Below are 19,515 nucleotides of genomic sequence, written 5' to 3'. Positions count from 1 at the left end.
GCAACTAGTCACAAGTAGGCTCAACCTCTGAGTCAGAGGTTGAAGTGACAAACATTTATTTGACAGAAAAGGCCCACAAGAAAAATACCCTATATAGAATACACAAGATTAAATAGTCCTGCCAGCACAAAATTTAAGACTCGTGATTCACATATTTAAGGCCTACCTACCTTTAATAATAATAATAATAATAATAATAATAATAATTTAAGACATTTTAAGGCCTTAATTAATACATGAGTTTAAGACTTTTCAAGGATGCTTGGACAGTCTGAAAAAAACAAAACAAGAAAGATGATTAACCAGTCCCAGACAGAAGTAGCCATGTCACCTCAGATGGATGAGGTAGCGCAGCGTGCGGCCTTGGCCCAGAATGAGGGGCTTCCTGTTGGTCTGATTGTTGGCATCGCGGCGAACGGGAACAGAAAAGGTTCTCTGGCGCAGGAAGGTCTGGTGTCCAGCTGGCATGGCTCTTAGGTCGTACATCACAACAAACATCTTCACCACTGTCTTGTTAGGGTTGAATAAGGTCTGAGGGACGGAACCAGACAGAACAGCGCGGTTTAAACAGACCTTCCAGGTTTTCTCATGAAGATTAGATGTTAATGTAAACAATAGCAGGCGACACCAGAGAGATGGAAGAATAGATGCTGAATCCATATTGAACATCAAATGTTGTCGCCACATTCACTGACATTTTGTTGAGACATTTGCGAAAAAGCACAACAAAACAAGCTTTTGTTTAGGGTATTTGTTTAAGCCCTGTGATCAGGTACTGAGACTGAGAAGCTTAAAATTAAATAAAAATATATTGTCCAAAAATAAGCAATTTATGTTTTTTTTTTTAAATACAGCCTTGCATAATAATAAAAAACTAAATTATTCACCCTTTAATAATCTCTTGACAATGCAAAACAGTGGAAATTTTATATCACACACTAAATTAAAGTTCAGCATATTTTGAGTCAGTAGTAAATTAGGGTAAATTTATTTTGATTTGCAGATTTTGTTGATTTTCTCAGTGATGATTGTTTCTAATTCTGCAATAAACACTGCTGAATACAAAAACGGTTTATTAAAATGAATGCTACAAACTTCCATATTTCTTTTATTTGAAATTTTAAGTTCAAAGCCATACTTCTGTTTTATAAAATTATTTTGCCACTTGCAATATGTTGGCTATATGTGCAGATGCATTGGATTTACTGAGCATTGAACCTAACCTGGTTTACACTTTTCTGTGTCAGTGGACGACGCAATGTGCTCATCTTTCTTCTGTAACTAGAGTGTACAGAAGATATTTTAAATATCGAAATCTAGGAGCCAAATGGGAATTAAAATCCAAGGCCTTTGCAGTGCTTTCGAACCAGGATCTCATAAGATGAAATTTCCCATCTGGCCACTAGGTGACTCCAATATCTGCTTAGTGGCTTGGCTTGATCTGCTCTTTGTTCATGCTGCAATGGAAATACTGCATTGACATAAATATTCTTGACATTTCTAAAACTGTGAAAAAGAAATTCCTAACCACTTGAATGGTTCCTGATGCAGGTACACGGTAGCCCCTTTTTCCCAGGGACTCCAGGTTAATCACACCCTGTGAGAGAACATAACAACAATCACGGTGTCACCAGCAGCCATCCCAAAGGAGCTCACACTCACACACACACAGGCGTACACACACACACACACAGGCGTACACACACACACACACACTAAGGACAGTTTCATCTTCAGGCTCAGCCATGCAGGGTTTACTAAGAAAAAAAAAAAAATTAAAAAAGGAATTTGGTTCAGGAGGAAATCTAGCTCACCATGTATGGGGAGGGAGCGTTGTCATCGGAGACGCTGTAGAATGACACGTCTACTGGCAGGGTCAGGTGACTTGGGCAGAAAGAGCCGCTGGCTCCCACCTCTGCTGTGAAACCTTCTACTGTCCCTAAAGGCTCAAGTCGATAGTTCAACACACACTCCTAGAGAACAGTTAGATATCAAACAATAAAGATTATTAGACATTTTCCCCCAAAGGGGGAAAAAATAAATAAATCAACATTTGAGTCTAGAGTTTGTTCAGCATGGAAAATTTTTGGATGAGGGATGCAAACAATTAATCGACTTGCGATTAATTGTCGATTAATGGCTTATTCAATTAAAATTAGTTCTAATCAATTAACTATACGCAGCGACGTCTTAAACAAAATTACTGATTTGCTTTGAAGGCAAGAATGTACCACAGGATATTAGTGCTACTGTTCATAGAAAAAGAAAAAACAGGAGGAAATTTACACCAGAAAACAATAAAAAAAGGAAGATATTTCTGAGCTATGCTAGAAAAAGAAACTCAGAAATTGAGAATAATCTCAGAGATATTCTAGAAAAAACATGGACATTTCTGAGTTTCAAGTTCTGGTTCATGAGTTCTAAAAATGTTGGACTTTCCAAACTCTGAAATTTTCCAGAAGTGGAACATTTTTGACTTTTCAAACTTAAAAATTTTGAAAAATTTTCTGTAGAAATTTTCTGAGATTTATATGAAAAAAATTCTCAGTTTTTTTCTAGCAAACTTTTGACATTTCAAACTCTGAAATGCCCACCTTTTTTTCCTAGAAAATTGGTGAGGTTTTTTTTTTTTTGGCAGAAATTCTCTTTTCCTTTTATTCTTTACATACATGGCCCTAACACACCATATAAATGTGATGATGACAGAAAATCAGAGGGCAAATTGTAACATGATACAAAAAGGCATGATGCCAATAAGTACTGTTGATTATGAGGGTTGTCTATATCTAATATTCAAGAAAACCACAATTTTCTGTTTATTCAGTCAGTATCTAACACAGAAGACACACACAAAAAAGTTCAAATATAATGTGCTTCTTTTTCAAAATTCACAATAAGAAAATAAAATGTATGTTTTGGAAAGACAAAACTCAGGTTTTCAAGAAAGTGGCCACTTAATTAATCATTAGCTGATTGAACAATCAATTTTAGTTCAACTCATTAATCAATAGCTTGCATCCCCATTTTTGACAGAAGACGACTGATGATGTGTTCTACCTCAAAGTTTCCCAGCAGGCTTAGACTGGCAGGAGGAGCGCTGGCGCTGAACAGCTGATGTGACTCATCAGTGTTCTCATCTCTCTTTGGACACACCCTAAAGGGTTAAAACCACACATGCTCGATCAACTTGTTCTTGAAGCGCTGATGTAACACAATGTCATTGTGCTCCAAGTGACAAGAGCCTCCTGGTATGTGTGTTAAACACCACCTGAGGCTCACCTATGTGTTTGCAAACAGCAGCGTTAGCCACCTGAACAACAAGGTCGACTTGTCCCACTCAGATCTTTAAATAGCGAAGAATTTCTAAGCAGGTCATCAGACGCAAGCATGATGGTTGGAGTGAACCTTCAGCCTGGATTTCTGAACTCCTCAAACATCTGCTTTCAAAAGAACAGCGCTGAGCTCCCACCCACAGCTTCTGTGTGGAGGCTGAGGCATGAATCCCTGTGTATATAAAGCCAACTTAGTTCTGACTGCCATTTACAGATGAATGCGTGCTATTGTAGCTTGAGCCACAGAGCAGCAAAGAAAAATTAGCTTTCCCTTCCATCCATAGACACAGAAAAACATCAAAACACAACAATGTCTGACCGATGAAAGCGTTGGCGCTTTGGCTGGTTACGGACAGATAAGATTCTAATTTCAAATATACACTGAAGTGGCAAGAATGAATTAATCTGGGACTTCAAACTCTTTTTGCTCTGGTGTGGCAGATGAATTTTTAAAAACAAGAATTGGGTGCACGGTTTGAATGATGTGTGGCCACACTCTAAATCTCCAAAGCATCATACAACCAAACTAATATTTGCTTGACGTTTCCATATAAAGTTCCAGAGAAAACGCAAGTGATATTTGTCAACTTTTTCCATCAGAAATAGCAGAACTGGTTTAACGAGGTTTCTAGCTCAGACCAAATCATTCAGGAGTTCGTCATCGGGTTTTATAGTTTCTAAAACCAGCTTGAATACCAGTTTGTTTGGGATCACTGTTGAAACATCAAGTTGTGTCCCAAGTTTCAATCATGTAAATTTAGCTGAGAAAGGACTCGGCGAAATGGTTGCAAAGCGTATCATGCTATAAGTGTTTCATATCAGTCATTATTGATAAAATATTGATTAGTTTTTTGCTTTAGATATCTAAAATGCTGCCACACTGGTGACCTCTTCTTCTATAGTTTCCTCTCGAGGTGTTGTACTCCTGTTCTCCTTTCACTCCAGGTTGTTTGTCATTTTTAAGCAGTTATGAGGAGCGGTGGTGAAACCTGAAACTGCTGCTGCGCAAGTTACTCAGGTTGTTGCTAGGTATTCAAATAATGAGTGAGTTAGTTGATGCCACCCAACTTGCTTAACTGGCCGTGAGAGTTTAAGTGGTTAAGGCCTTTCTTCTGCCTGAATCCCCCATTATACTACGTAGTTCAACAAAATTATTGAACATTCTACCAAAGGTATTTTCTATTGATACTGATCACTTGTCAGTCGGCATTTATTGTCAAGCCCCAATTTGAGATAAAATTAAGAATTGGGTTGGAATTTGTACCAGAATAGAGCATCAGCATGATGCAGCCACCACCATGCTTTGCAGTACAGTGTTCTCAGGCTTTGAACACCTGCTCCAAACATATTACTAGTCTAACTAAAACTATCCATAACACATTAAGCTTCTCCCTGAATGCCATGTCACATTTGAGATTGTATGTACAGTATAATTTCTGAAATTAAGATTAAAAAGATTAAATCCACAATAAACTCAAACTTGTGCATGTTTTTAAAGTTCACTTAATTTCTAAGTTGTACTAACAGGCCACAATGGACAAAAACAGTTGAAATGCATCAGAAACCCCCCCAAATAATGATATACTTCAAGCACTGTCCTTTAATAAATAAAAGGGAGAAATAAAGAGTAAGCCAGACTCCTTTTTTTCAAGTTCCAATATTTTCTACTCTGCATATCTACTGCATCTCTGGAGAAGATTGTAGTTATTAAAAGAGAACTGTTGGTTCAACTAAAATGCATAATTTAATAATAATAATAGAGTCAGTTTTCTTAATTAACACAATTCAGTTCTTCCACCCACTCTCCTTTAGATCTCCCAACACTGCCTGATAGATAGAAGATGTCACTATGTTGTTCCATTTGGCAGCAAATTTCACATCTAACGCCCAGCTCCGAGAGCAATTTTTTAAGCATAAACCAGGGGAAAAACCCCCATAAAACAGAGCTGTCGTTGGAAAAAAATCAAAATACAGTCGGTTTCAAATTCGACATGCAAAGAATAAGTAACTGTAGCCTGCAGGAAGCTGACAGACGAAGAGGATAGCAGCTGTTATTACACCCGCCCTGGATCAGTGACTTGAGCCTCATTCGACCTTGGCCTGGTGGACACACTGAGGTTTGCAACTACATTAAGAGAGATCCCAGGTGAGAAAATGCGTACCTTTTCCCAGAGGCCCAAGGCAAACCCTTACAGCCAGTCAGAGAGATGTCCAGGTCAAAGTAACCTGTTTGATTTTTCCTCTGAGGAACCTGCAGCAGACACACAGAACATGATTAAACCAGAGCCGCCCACAGTTCCTTCTTGATAGTTAAATATCAAATTTTCATTACAAGAAGAAAGCAAATGTGATCTACAGTGGAGGTGTGTTGAAAACAAGCAGAAGCAATAGTTAAAATTAAACTACTTGAATAATATTAACACATGACTAAGTGTGAATTGGGATGTGTGAATGTGTGTCCGAGTTCACAGAAGTGACTGGATTGGAGAAAAACTAACTAAAAAAAACCAACTACAAAATAAAAAAAACAAAAGAAACGCAACGATAATTCCTATGACTGCTAAAACAATTACTAGTGAAGTTATATTAATGGTCTCCAGAACATTTATTTGTTCTTTTCTCGTACACATAGGTGAATATTCAGGAAAAAACCCAGAGATGAAAATATAGATTTAAAAATTGTCTTTTGATGTCTAAATAAAAACTAAGTTATCAGATTAAAATTTGGTTATTAAAATAAATATTAAAAATATTTTAAAAACAAACATTTTTATATATAAAAATATTAGCTGGTTCTTTATTTTTTCCCAGTGTTGCTAAGAGCTAGTGTGAAAGGTCAATGGAGCCACTTGCGGCTATCAGCTCTGGTAGCCAACCCACTCTTGGCTGCTTACAAAGACAAGCTGCTCACTAAAACTAAAACTGAATAAAATGTGTGATGGAAAGATTTATCAGTTTCAGAAATCTACATTTTTAATCGCTTTGTCTGTCTTGCAATTAATAACTAACCCATGCTTAGCCTGTGCATTAACTCATAACTTGGTAGCCCAGCAGCAAAAAAACCAAAACCACAACAAAAAAGAGACAGGTTGCTAATGTTTTAGTCTCTAAAAGACAAACATTCATTGTATTTTCACGGGTGGCTGTGCAGGGAGTCACGGTTTCTGCGGCTGATAACAAAGAGTGGCGACTGTGTTGTTCTAACAAAAAGCAACTGCGTGGACTCCCACGCTAACCGCTCTGCACGCCCGCATGTGAATGGTCTGACGTTCACTGTACACGAGTGGGCAGCTGCGTGTTTTCTTACGGGGCTGGAGAGCAGAGGCAGGCCGGTGCAGGGGTGGAAGGCCTTCGTTGCCGTGGCGTCCAGAGAGTGGCGATTCTGTTTCTTCCAGCTGTTGCAGGGACGCAGGGGGGAGGGGCTGTGAGGACGCTGCAGGACAGCGATGAAGAGAGGTGAGTGATGTAGAAAGTGATATATTATGACATTTTGTAGCAGTAGAGAAAAAAAAAGTGTTGATGCACAAAATACAAAAAAAAAACTAAAGAAACTATGTTTTTTGGGTGTTCTCAATGATGAACACTTGTCATGGAAAAGTTAAAATCCAAAACTATTGCAGTTTTTAATAAGGTGATGGAATTACTACACAAACTGTATATTTTGTAAAACTCACTGATGGATGTGTGGGGAAGTATTTATAAAACATATATTAGATTTTTCTGTTACAGAAGACAGTTATTGGAGTAATTATTGGAAGTGGACACAGATCACACAAACCCAATATTTACAGTTAAACTTATTGAGACTTCATGAATTGACAAGAGTACAATATTTTTAAAATTTATGTACATGTGTATGTGTTGCGACAGACTGGCGACCTGTCCAGGGTGTACCCCGCCTCTCGCCCGGAACGTTAGCTGGAGATAGGCACCAGCACCCCTCCCGACCCCACTGAGGGACAAGGGTGTTCAGAAAATGGATGGATGGATGGATGGATGGATGTGTATGTGTATTGTTTTGTGTATTTCAAATATGTCTGCAATAGTCTTCTGAACTGAATAGTCAATGTTCATTTTGCGAATGGGGGCAAATTTTCAGAAAAAGTTTTCACTTCTTTCTGCTCCTTTTCATGCATGATTTGTTTTAGTCATTACATGAACTATATATATCTATTATTGAGTGAATCATTCTAGATATCTACAGTTCTAGAACGACCCACCTACAATAAGGTGACCAATCTGGATCAGTTTGGGATGGCTGCAGGATTATTTCATTCATAAAAGGATTCTATACAGAATCACAAATACTAATGTATTGGGTATTAAGGTTACAATACCAGTTTTAGGTTAGCCATGCTGTTTTTTGTTTGAAGTCTTCTTTTCTTGTCAGTCACATCAATCTACAGAAAAATTGGTTTCTGAATCGAAAATAGTTTCCGAATCAAATCTCGACTCTGAAAATCGGAATTGAATCTCTAGACATTGAAAGTTTTGAATATCTAAAATGGAGCTGAACCAAAATTAATCTTACAAGGATTGAGGGTGAAGGAGTCATTTCTGGACTGGATGCGAAGGAGCCACACTCTGAGGGCGCCTGGTTCTCGTCCCACGGAGCAGACGCCTGAGCCGGCACGCCGTTCTGGTGCAGAATCTGAGGCTTGCCGTCGTCATGGAGTCTGTAACAGTTTGTGGCTGGGCTGGTGCTGTGGTTGTTCCAGCTGAACATCTGGGTGTTCCTTGGTTTGTTCTCCAGGACGGGGGAGGGAGGCGGGGTGTCATGGCTGCTGGGTGTCCTGACTGGGAGCCTTTCCTGCGGGGAAGCTCGTAAACGGCAGGGGACCCGGGCGTCGGCCTGGCCGTTGAGTGAGGTCTCTTCAAGTGTAAACTGAGCACCGTTTTGGGCCCGCGGAGAGCGGCGTTCAGCCCACGGTCCGCCTCGGGGCTTGTCTGTGCAAACGGGCGAGTGCGAGGCGGTGTTGTGCGTGCCGTCTCTTTGAGGTTCGTGGCTGGGTACATGGCCGTTAGCGTAGCCGTTGCTGGCTGGTGGGGGGTGCGAGTACGTGCGCACGGTGTGTGTGATTGTGGTCGTGTGCACGTGGTGGTGCAGCGGGCTGGTGCTGCGGCTGTGCCGGGGGGACGAAGGCGGGACGGCCAGCCTCTCCTGGATGAGCCTGGTGATGTCTTGCACCGCCTGGGCGATGAGCGAGCTGTCCCGATCGTTCTCCTTGTCTCTGTCCGTCACTTCTCCGTTCCACTCCTCCGCCTCGGTCATCCTCAGTTTCCTGCAGGCGGCGGGTTTCGGGGAGGAGCTCTCCCGCTTGACAAAACGCAATGTCTCTGTCACAGGAGTGCTGAACGGCGCGGGCTTAGCTCGTCCCACTGACTCGTAAGGGCGCGTCTCGGGTTCTTTGGTCTTACCGGTGGCTTTGTCGTCGTGGTTGCTGCCCCACATGGCTTTGTGAGGGCTGTCGGTGGCGAACAGGCCTGGGGGAAGTGGCGGTGCCGTGGGGTCGCAGAAGTTGAGCCTTTGTGCGATTCGAGCTATGACTTCCTGTCGCTCCTGCAGCAGGGAGCCAATGAGGGGATTGGTTTCGCTTCCGGAAGGCCTCGGGGAGGGGCACCGGGACGACTCGGCCATGGACAAGTTCTTGAAACTTCTCAGAGGCTCCGGGATGGGAGCCTTGGACTGGTCGGTGTTGCTGGTGCCACAGGTGTAGTCGTCCACTGGTGTGGAGTCGGATGAACCGTTGAGCGCCGTGTACAACCACTTCCCCGTTTTACCCGAGGGAAGCGGGGAGGGGGAGTTGGAGCGTGAAGGCGTGGGGGAGCGGGCGGGTCGGTAGAAGAGTGGTGAGCCCTGGCGCTGGGGGATGTTGACCTGTGGGAGCTCTCCGTTGTGAAACGTGTGGTTCTCTCCAGGCTCCTGGCTCTTCTTGCTGTACGGATGTGACACGGCGGTGTGAGGAAGGCTGTTGATCGGGATGTTGTTGATGGGCAGATTAGGGATGGGTAGTCCGTTGAGTAGAAGGCTAGACGTGGAGTTGGAGCTCTTGCCGTACATGTTGGAGTTGGGATGGAGGCCGTCTTTGCCAGGCTCCTGGCTCTTCTTCAGAGTGGGCAGGCCACCGTGGCTGCCAAGGGTGGGGCTGAGGCTGGGGGTCTTGCTGTAGATGGGAGGCAGGCCGGTGTGGATGCTACAGGCCAGGGTGGGGTAGGTGGGCTGGCGGGGGAGCGACTGGACACGGACCTGCAGGGCGACGCTCTGGGAGACGTTGGGGACGGGGAATATGTGCTCAGACGGCGGCTGGGAAAACTGCCACACCAGATCTTCGTCAGCTGCGCTGATCCTGTTGAACAGAGAGGATGAGAGTTAATACTACAGAGAATTAGAAGATCAGAGAAACGTTCATCTCAGGAATTCATGTCATACAGGTTCTGAACAGAGTTGCACACATTTATTGCAGTTCATTGTGATGATTTTGTCTAGAAGCTCATGAGAACCCAAACTCTTAAAAATAATACATGTGCCAATGCTTTTATTTATTTATTTAGGTCATTTTCCATATCCATACCCAAGTCAAAAACACACACAATGCTGAAATAAAACAAAACACCTTTGTTTTTTCTTAAGAAAAAAAAGCACCTTTTTTCTCATCTTAAGCATCACTCAAAATTTTTGAGAAACTTAATGATGGGTCTTTATCAGCTGTAATAAAGCAAAATGAACATTTAATACTTAAAAACATATCACTAAGTGATGTATGTATTCACTCTTTGAGCTATAATAAATTATAATATTCTACTTCACTGAGAAGGACCTTATGTTGTGAATTTCTAAATTTAAAACTGATTCGTAGACTTCAGATTTCAAACGTAGCTCTAGCTCATTTGCTTTAGCCTTAGCAGCGTTGGTTTGACAGCGGGACTGAAAAGCCCAGTCCCACCACCAGTGTCAGAGTGTCATGTCCGACCTGTACAGGATGTTCCTGGGGACGATGCCATGGGAGGCGCTGAGCCAGGCGCTGAGCTGGGAGAAGAAGACGTAGGATCGTACAGCCAGCAGCAGAGTTTTCTCTTCAATGAAACGATCGCCGCTTCTATTAGGAAAACACAGTTAAAAAGGGGGGTTGGAAATGTGCCAGTGTGTCAGGTTAATGAGAAAATGGTCATGGGATGTGTGTCTTATAATTTTTTTTTTTCCTTTAACAAGAATGTCCCCCCATTTGTGCGCGCGTGTGTTAGTAGGAAAGTGGGCCAATCTGTAAAGGCCAATTATCCCACTTTGCAACTCCCACACGTGCCAAAAAAAATATCTTCCTTTTGAAGCTTTTTATGCTGAAGAAATAATCTCTAAAAAAATTTAAAAAAGAAAAGAGTGTTCACAGTTTTTAGTCAAAAATGCTGAGGTGAACATTTTTTGTTTTTAGGGGCCGTCATCTCCAACTCCAGACCAAAAACACAACTTGAGAGCAACAACCTCTAGCAGCAGTAATAAGTGCCCTGCCATGCCACCAAAATCTGCTCTCGAACACAACATAAAGGTTGTCGCGCTGCCTCCGAACTCCCCAGCTCCCAATTCAATCAAATATCTGTGGGATGCGCAGGAATAAGTCCCATCCATGCGGCACGAACGACCCAAAGGATGAGCAGCCGATTCCCCGGCGGCGGCAAATCAAATCCCACCCCTCCGTCCTGCTTTGAAGGAATACAGATTCAGAGCTGGCTTCGATTATTTATAGTGCCTTGCAAAAGTTTTCATATCCCAGAGACATTTTCACATTTTGCCACATTATAACAAACCTCAATGTATTCCAGTGAGAGTTTGTGTAATAGAAACAAAGTATGAAGTGTTACGTCTAGAAAGAAAATGCATAATAATACCACAAGGATTAGCATTTCAAAGATGTCAAAAAAGCCATAAATATAAATAAAAAGGGTCAATGGCACTTCAAACAAATTGCTAAGGACCCTTAAAAGATCAACTAAAAATAATCAGTAGTCCTATTTCAGGATTTTAGTTTTTAGTTTTCTAGACAAATTTAGCAAAAATAACTAAATTCCACTATGGAGTTTTGTTCCACGAATAACAAAGAAACATAATGGACTAAGCAGGACCTAAAAACAGATCCCACCTGTAAAATTAACAAACCTCAACAAAAGGAGCCAAACAACCTGAATCCCCAGCAACTCTCTGCTGAATTTGGTAACTCCATATCAAGTTTTCATGGAGTTTAGGGATGTAAAAGGCAGACCGGTCTAAAGACCAGCATTTTTATCACAGTTCCCTGGTGGCTGAAAGAATGAATTGGCTAGAGGTTTGGAGATGTTGATTAAACAACCGCAGTTACTTTTTGTTTTATCTTCTCCCATTTTGAAAAGGCATTGTGTACTATGTCTAATATATATATGTTAGATTTGCCACCATTAAAAAATAAGACTTTGTAATTAAAGTTATAATGAATGGTTAAAAGGTCAAAAGTTGAAGAAACAGGAAAAAAAACAAAAAAAAACAAAAAACAAGGTGTTGATGCAGTTAGTGGATGCACAGTATATGGGACTTTTCTTGCACAGTTCATTAACTCATTCAACTTTGGGTGTGTGTGGCTTACTGTCTTGGAACAGCCTGTAGGGTCCACCTCTCCAACAGCAAAGCATCTTGTTTGATGACTGGGTCACTGATTGGGTCGCTTGGGGGACACTCATCACCATAGCAACAGTCTGGCAACAGCATGACCTCGATCATGATAGGGATGTTGTTTCTCCAAAGCAGGATCACCTCCGAACGGGTTCGCCTGGCTTGTCGGCACTGGGGGACACACAGGCAGAGGAGGAAGGTTAGCGCTCATTAGTAAATGTCAAGTTTGGGGTGGGGGAGCAGATGGGGCTTCTGGGAAATTCACTCACATCTGAAAGAAAGTGTTATGTTTAAAAATAAGTTCCAGTTTTCCACTCAGTAATACAACATAATGGCTATGATGGTTTGGTGGCGATACTGGATTTTTTTTTATTTTTTAAGACGTTTCTCTTCAATGAAACAATAGCCTTTATCTAGATTTACTAAAACCATAGTTCACATTTACAGTTTTGTTACACATAAATATTACATGTTATAGACTTATCATACCAGAGCTCTCAGTCGTTGATGCTCATTTTAAATATATTGAAAATGTACAATTCCCCATGAATTTAAGGCAGAACTGACTATGTTTGGGAGGCTTTAAATATGGAGCCCAGAAAAAAAAAAAAGAAAATACGAAATAAATGATTGATTTTAACAACATTTTTCAATGAATCAAACACCAGAGTTTTACACCCCAAGAAACATTCACATGAACAGAGCTAAACATTTACCTTTGGCCACAGAAAACACAACATTGTCAAAACAATGCAGAGGAAAATCCAGTCAGGTTATTCATCATTGAAAAAAGAAGAAAAAAACCCCCCCAGAAACTCTTTTATTCTATTCTTAACCATCAAAGCTGTCAACTTTTTCCTCTGCAACATTGTTTAGCTTATTTCTTCTGCGTGTATAAAATAAATTTTTGCTTGTCCCATCAAAACATTTAACAATTTTCACTTAGTAGCTTCTTTTTTGTCTAGCCTGCACCAAGTATAAAAACCACTGGAGACTAATGAACCCCACGTTTTTTTTAACATCTTGCAACAAAATAAACAATAGTGTAAGATTTTTTAATTTAAGAAAGAGCAAAAGGAAAGAAAGAATGAAGGGAAGACAAAGACAAAGAGAAAAACAGATAAAAAGAAATACAGAAAGAAAGAAAAGGAAACAAAATTGTGGTACAACAACAAAAGAAGGAAGAAGAGGAGGAATAAAAGTGTGGACAGAAGGAAAGATGAAAAAGTGCAGACGCAATGAAAAAAATGAAGTAAATGACTCATGGAACAAAGAAAGGAGGTAGTGACATAGGAAGGCAGGACAGAGGTAAGGAAGTGCACAAGAAAAACAAAAATAAAAGAAATAAGGAAGTATGGAAGTAGAAGAGATTTGTATACATGGAATAGAGAACAAATTTTGGAAAGAATACCGTTTCTCCATACTATCCAGACCCAGAAAATACTGAAATGCTGAAAAAAACAGTAGTGTGGGAAACCTTAATATATAAACAAACAGGAAGGCTTTTCCAAGGTAAAATGTGTGTGTGTGTGTGTGTGTGTGCGTGTGCGTGTGTGTGCGTGTGTTGTATTGGCACCTGAGGCAGTTTGTCGCTGCATTCATGCTTGTGGAGAGGAGGCATGCCTGACTGAGCCGGGGGACAGTGCAGCCCCTCAGTCCTGCCTTTCACCGAATACTCCGGTGTCCTTCCCTCTGTGATCAGCAAGGTCAGGAACACCAGGAACTCCTCGGCATCGTACTCGAAAAACTCCTCTGTCGCATCTAAGGCAGAAGAAGAACAAAACAGAGGCAGAAGGTAAGCGTAATCACAAAAGAAGCAAACATTGAGCAGGGAAACAGCTGGAGGAAAGCAGATAACTGTTAGCCTATTCAGCGCATGATTCTGGGGTGTTACAAAAAAAAAAAAGAAATCCCTTAGCAACGACAGACATCCACCCGTATTTTGTTTTTGCTCAGATGGATGGGGTCATTTGACTGAACGAATCCTGTTTGGGGAAGGGGTGTGGGGGAAGGCAGAGCATGACACAACTTTTCCAGTTTGTCTGCCGTAAAGGGAACATATTTTAAGGGCTGTCAGCTGAGCCGTGGGGAGAAGCCACACTTCACCTCTTCTCTTACACAGAGAGAGAACAAAAAGGCATAAGAACAAGCAGAACTTCATTGACTTCATTCATGCTCATCGGATGACATTCACAAAACCACATATAAGCGGAGACGAGAGGACAGAATAAAGGAGGGTGTGCTACACCTCCCTGTAACGTGGGTGGGACAGAATGAAGCTTTCTGTGGCGAAAAAGGTTCTGTTCCTCCGCAACTTTGTTGGTCAGCAAATGTTTGCTTTCACAGACTGCAGACTCGCGATGTTTTGCAGCCGTGACTGTGTGCATTAAAAGTTAAACATGAGAAATCAAATGCCGGCTGGAATAGTTCATACCATATCTGGCTCTGACGGGGACTGTTTGGTTGGAGAATAAAAAATAAAAATAAAAAAAATAAAAAAGATTCTTTTCCTAATGAGTTAAAGAAGCATACCCCGAGCAGGCTAAAAACTCTCTTCAGTGTAGATGCAAGTGAAGATTACGGTTCTAAGAGTCAGCCATTTTCAGCATGAGTAAGGCGTTTCAGAGAAGCTCAGAGGTATTATCGAGTTACTGTAACGGAGCTCAGCTAAAACTCATTTGAAGTTTTTTATTTTTTTTTTTTAGCTCAAATGACATAGCTAAAACTATGTCGTCTAAGGAGTTCTGGGCAAAACATATTTACAGACAAAAAGTTTTTCCATCTTAAATGCTAAATGTACATTTTTTGTGTAATTTTGGCTTAGTTATTGCTCTGTTCTCTCCGAAAATGACCTCATCTTTTAGCCTTCATACAATTGATCGATTACTAAATTAGTTAATGATCATTTCATTAATCAATTCATTGTTATTAATCTGGTTAAATGTTTCTGCCATGCATGAATGTTATTCCTTCTTAAAATTGGGTGCTCTTAGACTAAACGCTTATAAAACCAAAGGTCAACTCTCAGCGTCAACATCTGATCAGTTTATATGTATAAATATAATAAAACCCTGTTATGTCCATTATAATTGATGCATAGATCCCAGGCAAGTATTTTCGACAATTATAGGGACTGTTTTTACATGTCACTTCCTTCACTCCTCCAGAGGAAACTCCCTGAATCCCAGAGGAGGTCAGGTGATTCACAGCAGCACAGAAGAAAAAAAAAAGAAGAAAATCACAGCTTTCTCTCTCTTGACAGCACACTGATGTGCAGAGGATCCCTGCTTGTAACCTTGAAGCTTCTAAATATTTGATTCAGTGTCAACCTGAAGTAAAATGCAGATGGAAACTCTTTATTTATTTATTTATTTTGATTAACATCCCATGTCCGCACAAGGACAGAGGTGAAGAAGACACACACACATACACACACTCCATAAGAGCTGGGCTTGCTAAACCAGAATCTCCCTCAGCTGGCTCTGCAGAAGTGTATGCGAGTATCGCTCTCAGCCAGCCAGTCACGCACATCCCTCCAAGGGAACTCCTCCTACACGGCTCTGGGCTGCTGCTGCTGCATGTGGAAAGAGACGGTCCGATACAAAACGTGAAGGAAGGAGGGGATGGGGGGAGGACGAGGGCGGTGAAGGGGTCTGTTAGCCAGCTGCAGGCTAAATAAATGCAGGAGGATAAGGAAAGAAAGAGAGTGAGAGAGAAAGAGAGGGAGAGAGAAGAAGAGAGATGGGCTATATCCTGAGACAATCCCCTATTTCTTCATGGGCTGAAATCATAAAGGTCTGAACAAAAGAAGCCAGGAAACAGCAGCAGGAGTGCAGGATATATGACAACGGTCAACATTCAAGGTCACAGTATACATTGTATTTACACGCACACACTGGATATAGTGTGCTCTAACACGGTCATAAACAACTACAGTTTCATGCCCTCATATTAGAAAAAAACCTCCTGCTCCACAGATTCAGTTTAAAGGCAACATTGTGATGGAGGCCGAGTCAAAGGAACAGGAAGTTGGTGGAATAAGTTGGTCTGATGGTGTTTTGACACCAGATAGTTGGGTAGACTGGGTTTAATTGGGGACCAAAATTGCAACAAACTAACTGAAAAACCTCTTAACCTCCTCGCCTGTGGTGGTGCTGCACCAAGAACCACTGAAGGAAATGACACAAAAACCTCAGAAGAAGAAATGAGTACAACCTCCTTCATACAATGTAAACAAAGTTGGAGTTGCATCAGTGAAGGATTTCTCTTTTGTCTTTGGCAAAAGACCACGAGCCATTTAGGTTCTTGCCTTTGTTTTGGTTTGTGTTTGCCCAGCACGCTTTGTGCTACAGTCCGTTTCTTGCTTTTGGAGCGGTCTCTGGTCCGTTTCGCATTCACATACGAGTTTGAGCTGCGCCAAAATTAATTTTAATCGAAAAGAGACATATGTTTTTAGACGAGCCAAAGTTCAATTGTGTATTTACACCTCCAAAAACAAACCGGACTTTCTCGGCAAAAACTAAAGTTTGATTAAAGCGGACTAAACAGGATTGGTGTGAATGCACTCTAAGAAGACTGGAGGAAGCTAAGGCTAACAGACAGCCTCCGAGGGCTGGTATGCAAACCATATCCTCTGATGAAAACATACACAGACCCTCAATTCATATGTCCACACCGGGTGTCAGATTGCTTAGAAAGCAATACATAAGGCCTGCTATAGGTCACATGGCAAAGTCACACATATGTACTCCCATCAACTACCAGCACATCAGTGACAAATAATGCCATCAAAGGAAAATAAATTAAAAAAAAGAAACATACAATGAAACGCACACATGCAGTGGTGGACAAAGGCCTACTGATGCTGGTTTTACTTAAGAGGCCCGGGACGCTCAGATCAGAGCTGTCATTCATTAAGGCATTGTGCCTGTGCAGAGCATTCCTATGTGGCCTACATACTCACAACACAAAAGAACTGTCTCAATAAGATTTAAAGGAGATCGTGATGCAGAACAGCACAACAAAGCCAAGATGGAGGAAATCTGCATTTCTGCTTTACCCACTACCAAGAAGTGCAATTTCTCTGCACTGTTGCATTGTTGAATAAAGATTAACACTTGTAATTTATTGCGGGCTTGACAGCAGGCTTGCTACTGCATGATTTAGTCCAAGTAATTAACCAGCTAATCACAGGTACAAAACTCTGGTATTAATGCGTGTCATACATTGGGTAACAGGTCAGGTTAATACTCTGGTATCTCATTAATGGACCATTTTGATCTGCTACTTAGTACATCTGAGGGTTCTGAAGATCAGTCGGATGAGCACACATGTGCATGGTCGTCCATGCGCCTCCCTCTGCGTCCTTGAGCTAAAAGATCACCATAGAGTCATGTGGGATGGAAAAAGGCCTCCAGGGCTAGAGCAGAGAGGTCAGCCTTGATGGCTAAACAAGCTCTTTCTTCAAAGTAAACATGCCGACATTCATGTTTACATAATTCTTCCCTGCTAAGAACTATTAGATGGTAAATAAAAAAAAGTCTGACATGTTAGTGTTTTGGCTGTTAATGATATTCTCAGTCTTACATAATGCACTTGTGTTGATGTACGGTAAGATTGCAGTGCCACATTTGATACAGTGGGTCATAATGTGATTGTACAGAACATTTTTCAGAGGAAGGAACAGCTGTAGGCTTTTGTAAATCAGATAGATGGACAGATTCTAGTTTATTCATGTTAATAATGAATCTTCCTCAAAAACTGGAGTTGGTTATGGAGTTCCACAGAGTCCGATGCTTGGACCACTTCTGTTTCCATATTTCCATATTTATTATGAGTGATGACAGGCTACACCAATAAAATACTATATAAGGAGATCTTAAAACGTGTAAAAGTTTTCCTACTCCTGAATTTGGACAAGATATGAACTACTGTTTTTGGTTCTGAACGCCATCTATTCCATTGGTCAGAGGGGAAAAACCTTGTGTTATTTCTGAATAGTTTTAGAACATCTTTGAACTCTTACAAAGAATTTTCAAAGATTGTTTTCTGTTGTTAATACAATATTTCCAAAATTAGGAACATCTTACTGTACCATTGTCCAGTGGATAATGATACAGAATTAGGAACATCATGTTCTTCTAAGGTTTGAAGTTCCAAATGACCAAGCGCCATCTTGTTTTGACCAACTAATATGCCACTAACAAAGAGCTTAGAAACACCAGCTTCCGAGAGTTTATCAAGTGGAACGTATACCTTTAGGTACTCTGATAACGGCCAACACTGTTGGAGGGCTGGCTGTACCAAGTGCCTTTTCTGTCAAATTCTCCTGAAGTTACAGTTAAGAACCATGCCTTTCATTTTCTTTTGGTAAGTACTCAATTCCAACACCATCAGTGTTTGTGTCATTTCCTGTTCTCTCAAACTCCTCTAGATCCAATTTCCTGGTTTCCCTCTATAGACAACATTTTATTTAGTGGCCTGAATTTGATTTGTCTGAACATAGGTTTAACTGAGTTTGAATTAAGGCCATTTGTTTTTAGTTAAAATAGTAATGACATTTGTTGGTATCAGGTATAAAGTCAAGTGAACTAAACTGTGTGCTGTACACATACTTGTGACGAGATCCTTGAACAAGACAGCGATTACGTTTCACTGAATGCATGTAGCTGGGATATGTTTTTACACTTAATATCAGGGAGTGCTGTTGCTTTAACAGAAAGACAGATGGGAAGACAGAAGGAGGTGATCGAGTCACACACATTCAGATATGATGACCCATTAATCCCAGCACTGTGGCCACACAATCACTGCCTGTTTCTCCTCTTTCTATGGCAAAGGCCTGCTGTATTCTCCACACATACAAATGTTCTCTTACACACTCTGGCAGCTAATTTGAATGCAGTATAAGTATCCATATGGCTACCACTCCCATCTCCCTTTGTCCTATGTTCAGCCAGCACAAAGTGCTCTTAGTTATTTGAACAGCATTATGTTTTAATTATGATTGCTATGAATATTCAACAATGATCCTTGCTTTAATGAAAAATCTGTATTAATCAGCTTTGATAATAAAATGTCAGAATGACAAACACTACATATACCTACAAATGCTCTGTTTCACCCATATGACTGGCCTAAAAATTAATCCCTCAGATCAGAAACAAATAGGTCAAACATCACATTTTTGATGAGGCCAGACAACAGATGAATTTACAAACTGTTAGAAATCATCTATTGCCAAGACTAAGTTCAACATGTTTGAGATCATCTTCCCTTTAGAACACAATTGCGCTCAAATTTCAACCATCTAACCCAAACACTTCCCTCAGACGAAAGAACAAATTGTTCAGGATGTTCATAATCTAGAAACCACCAAGGCTTAAGAAGTCCATCATGAACTGGGACATGCAGGAACACCAGGAGCATTCTTTTTAATATTACTGTGGACTCCAATGGCCTAATGTTACTGAAGAAATGGTTTCTGGTCAAACAAGGAGTAGTGAGCCGTCGATCACAATGACTAAATAAGGTCAGAGGAGTCAAATG

The 19,515-nt window shown here is 40.9% G+C and overlaps 1 protein-coding gene across 2 annotated transcripts in view; it reads right to left on the bottom strand.

The window, feature by feature from the left end:
• Positions 1–19,515, bottom strand: part of atosa (atos homolog A) — a 39,675-nt gene that overhangs the window by 1,714 nt on the left and 18,446 nt on the right. Inside the window, exons 2-11 of one of the 2 annotated variants that reach the window (XM_007549043.2) lie at positions 13,544–13,728; positions 11,942–12,138; positions 10,304–10,429; positions 7,864–9,679; positions 6,640–6,765; positions 5,495–5,583; positions 3,058–3,154; positions 1,815–1,973; positions 1,529–1,597; positions 332–531 (exon numbers count right to left, since the gene is read on the bottom strand). In XM_007549043.2, coding sequence (XP_007549105.1) covers positions 332–531; positions 1,529–1,597; positions 1,815–1,973; positions 3,058–3,154; positions 5,495–5,583; positions 6,640–6,765; positions 7,864–9,679; positions 10,304–10,429; positions 11,942–12,138; positions 13,544–13,728 — 3,064 coding nt within the window. The remainder of the gene's footprint in view (positions 1–331; positions 532–1,528; positions 1,598–1,814; positions 1,974–3,057; positions 3,155–5,494; positions 5,584–6,639; positions 6,766–7,863; positions 9,680–10,303; positions 10,430–11,941; positions 12,139–13,543; positions 13,729–19,515) is intronic. The other variant, XM_007549044.2, reaches the window with a different exon arrangement.

Source organism: Poecilia formosa, unplaced genomic scaffold (assembly GCF_000485575.1).
Source record: "Poecilia formosa unplaced genomic scaffold, Poecilia_formosa-5.1.2 Scaffold29, whole genome shotgun sequence".
Taxonomy (NCBI): Eukaryota; Metazoa; Chordata; class Actinopteri; order Cyprinodontiformes; family Poeciliidae; genus Poecilia; species Poecilia formosa.
This window is presented reverse-complemented; position numbering and strand designations above follow the sequence as displayed.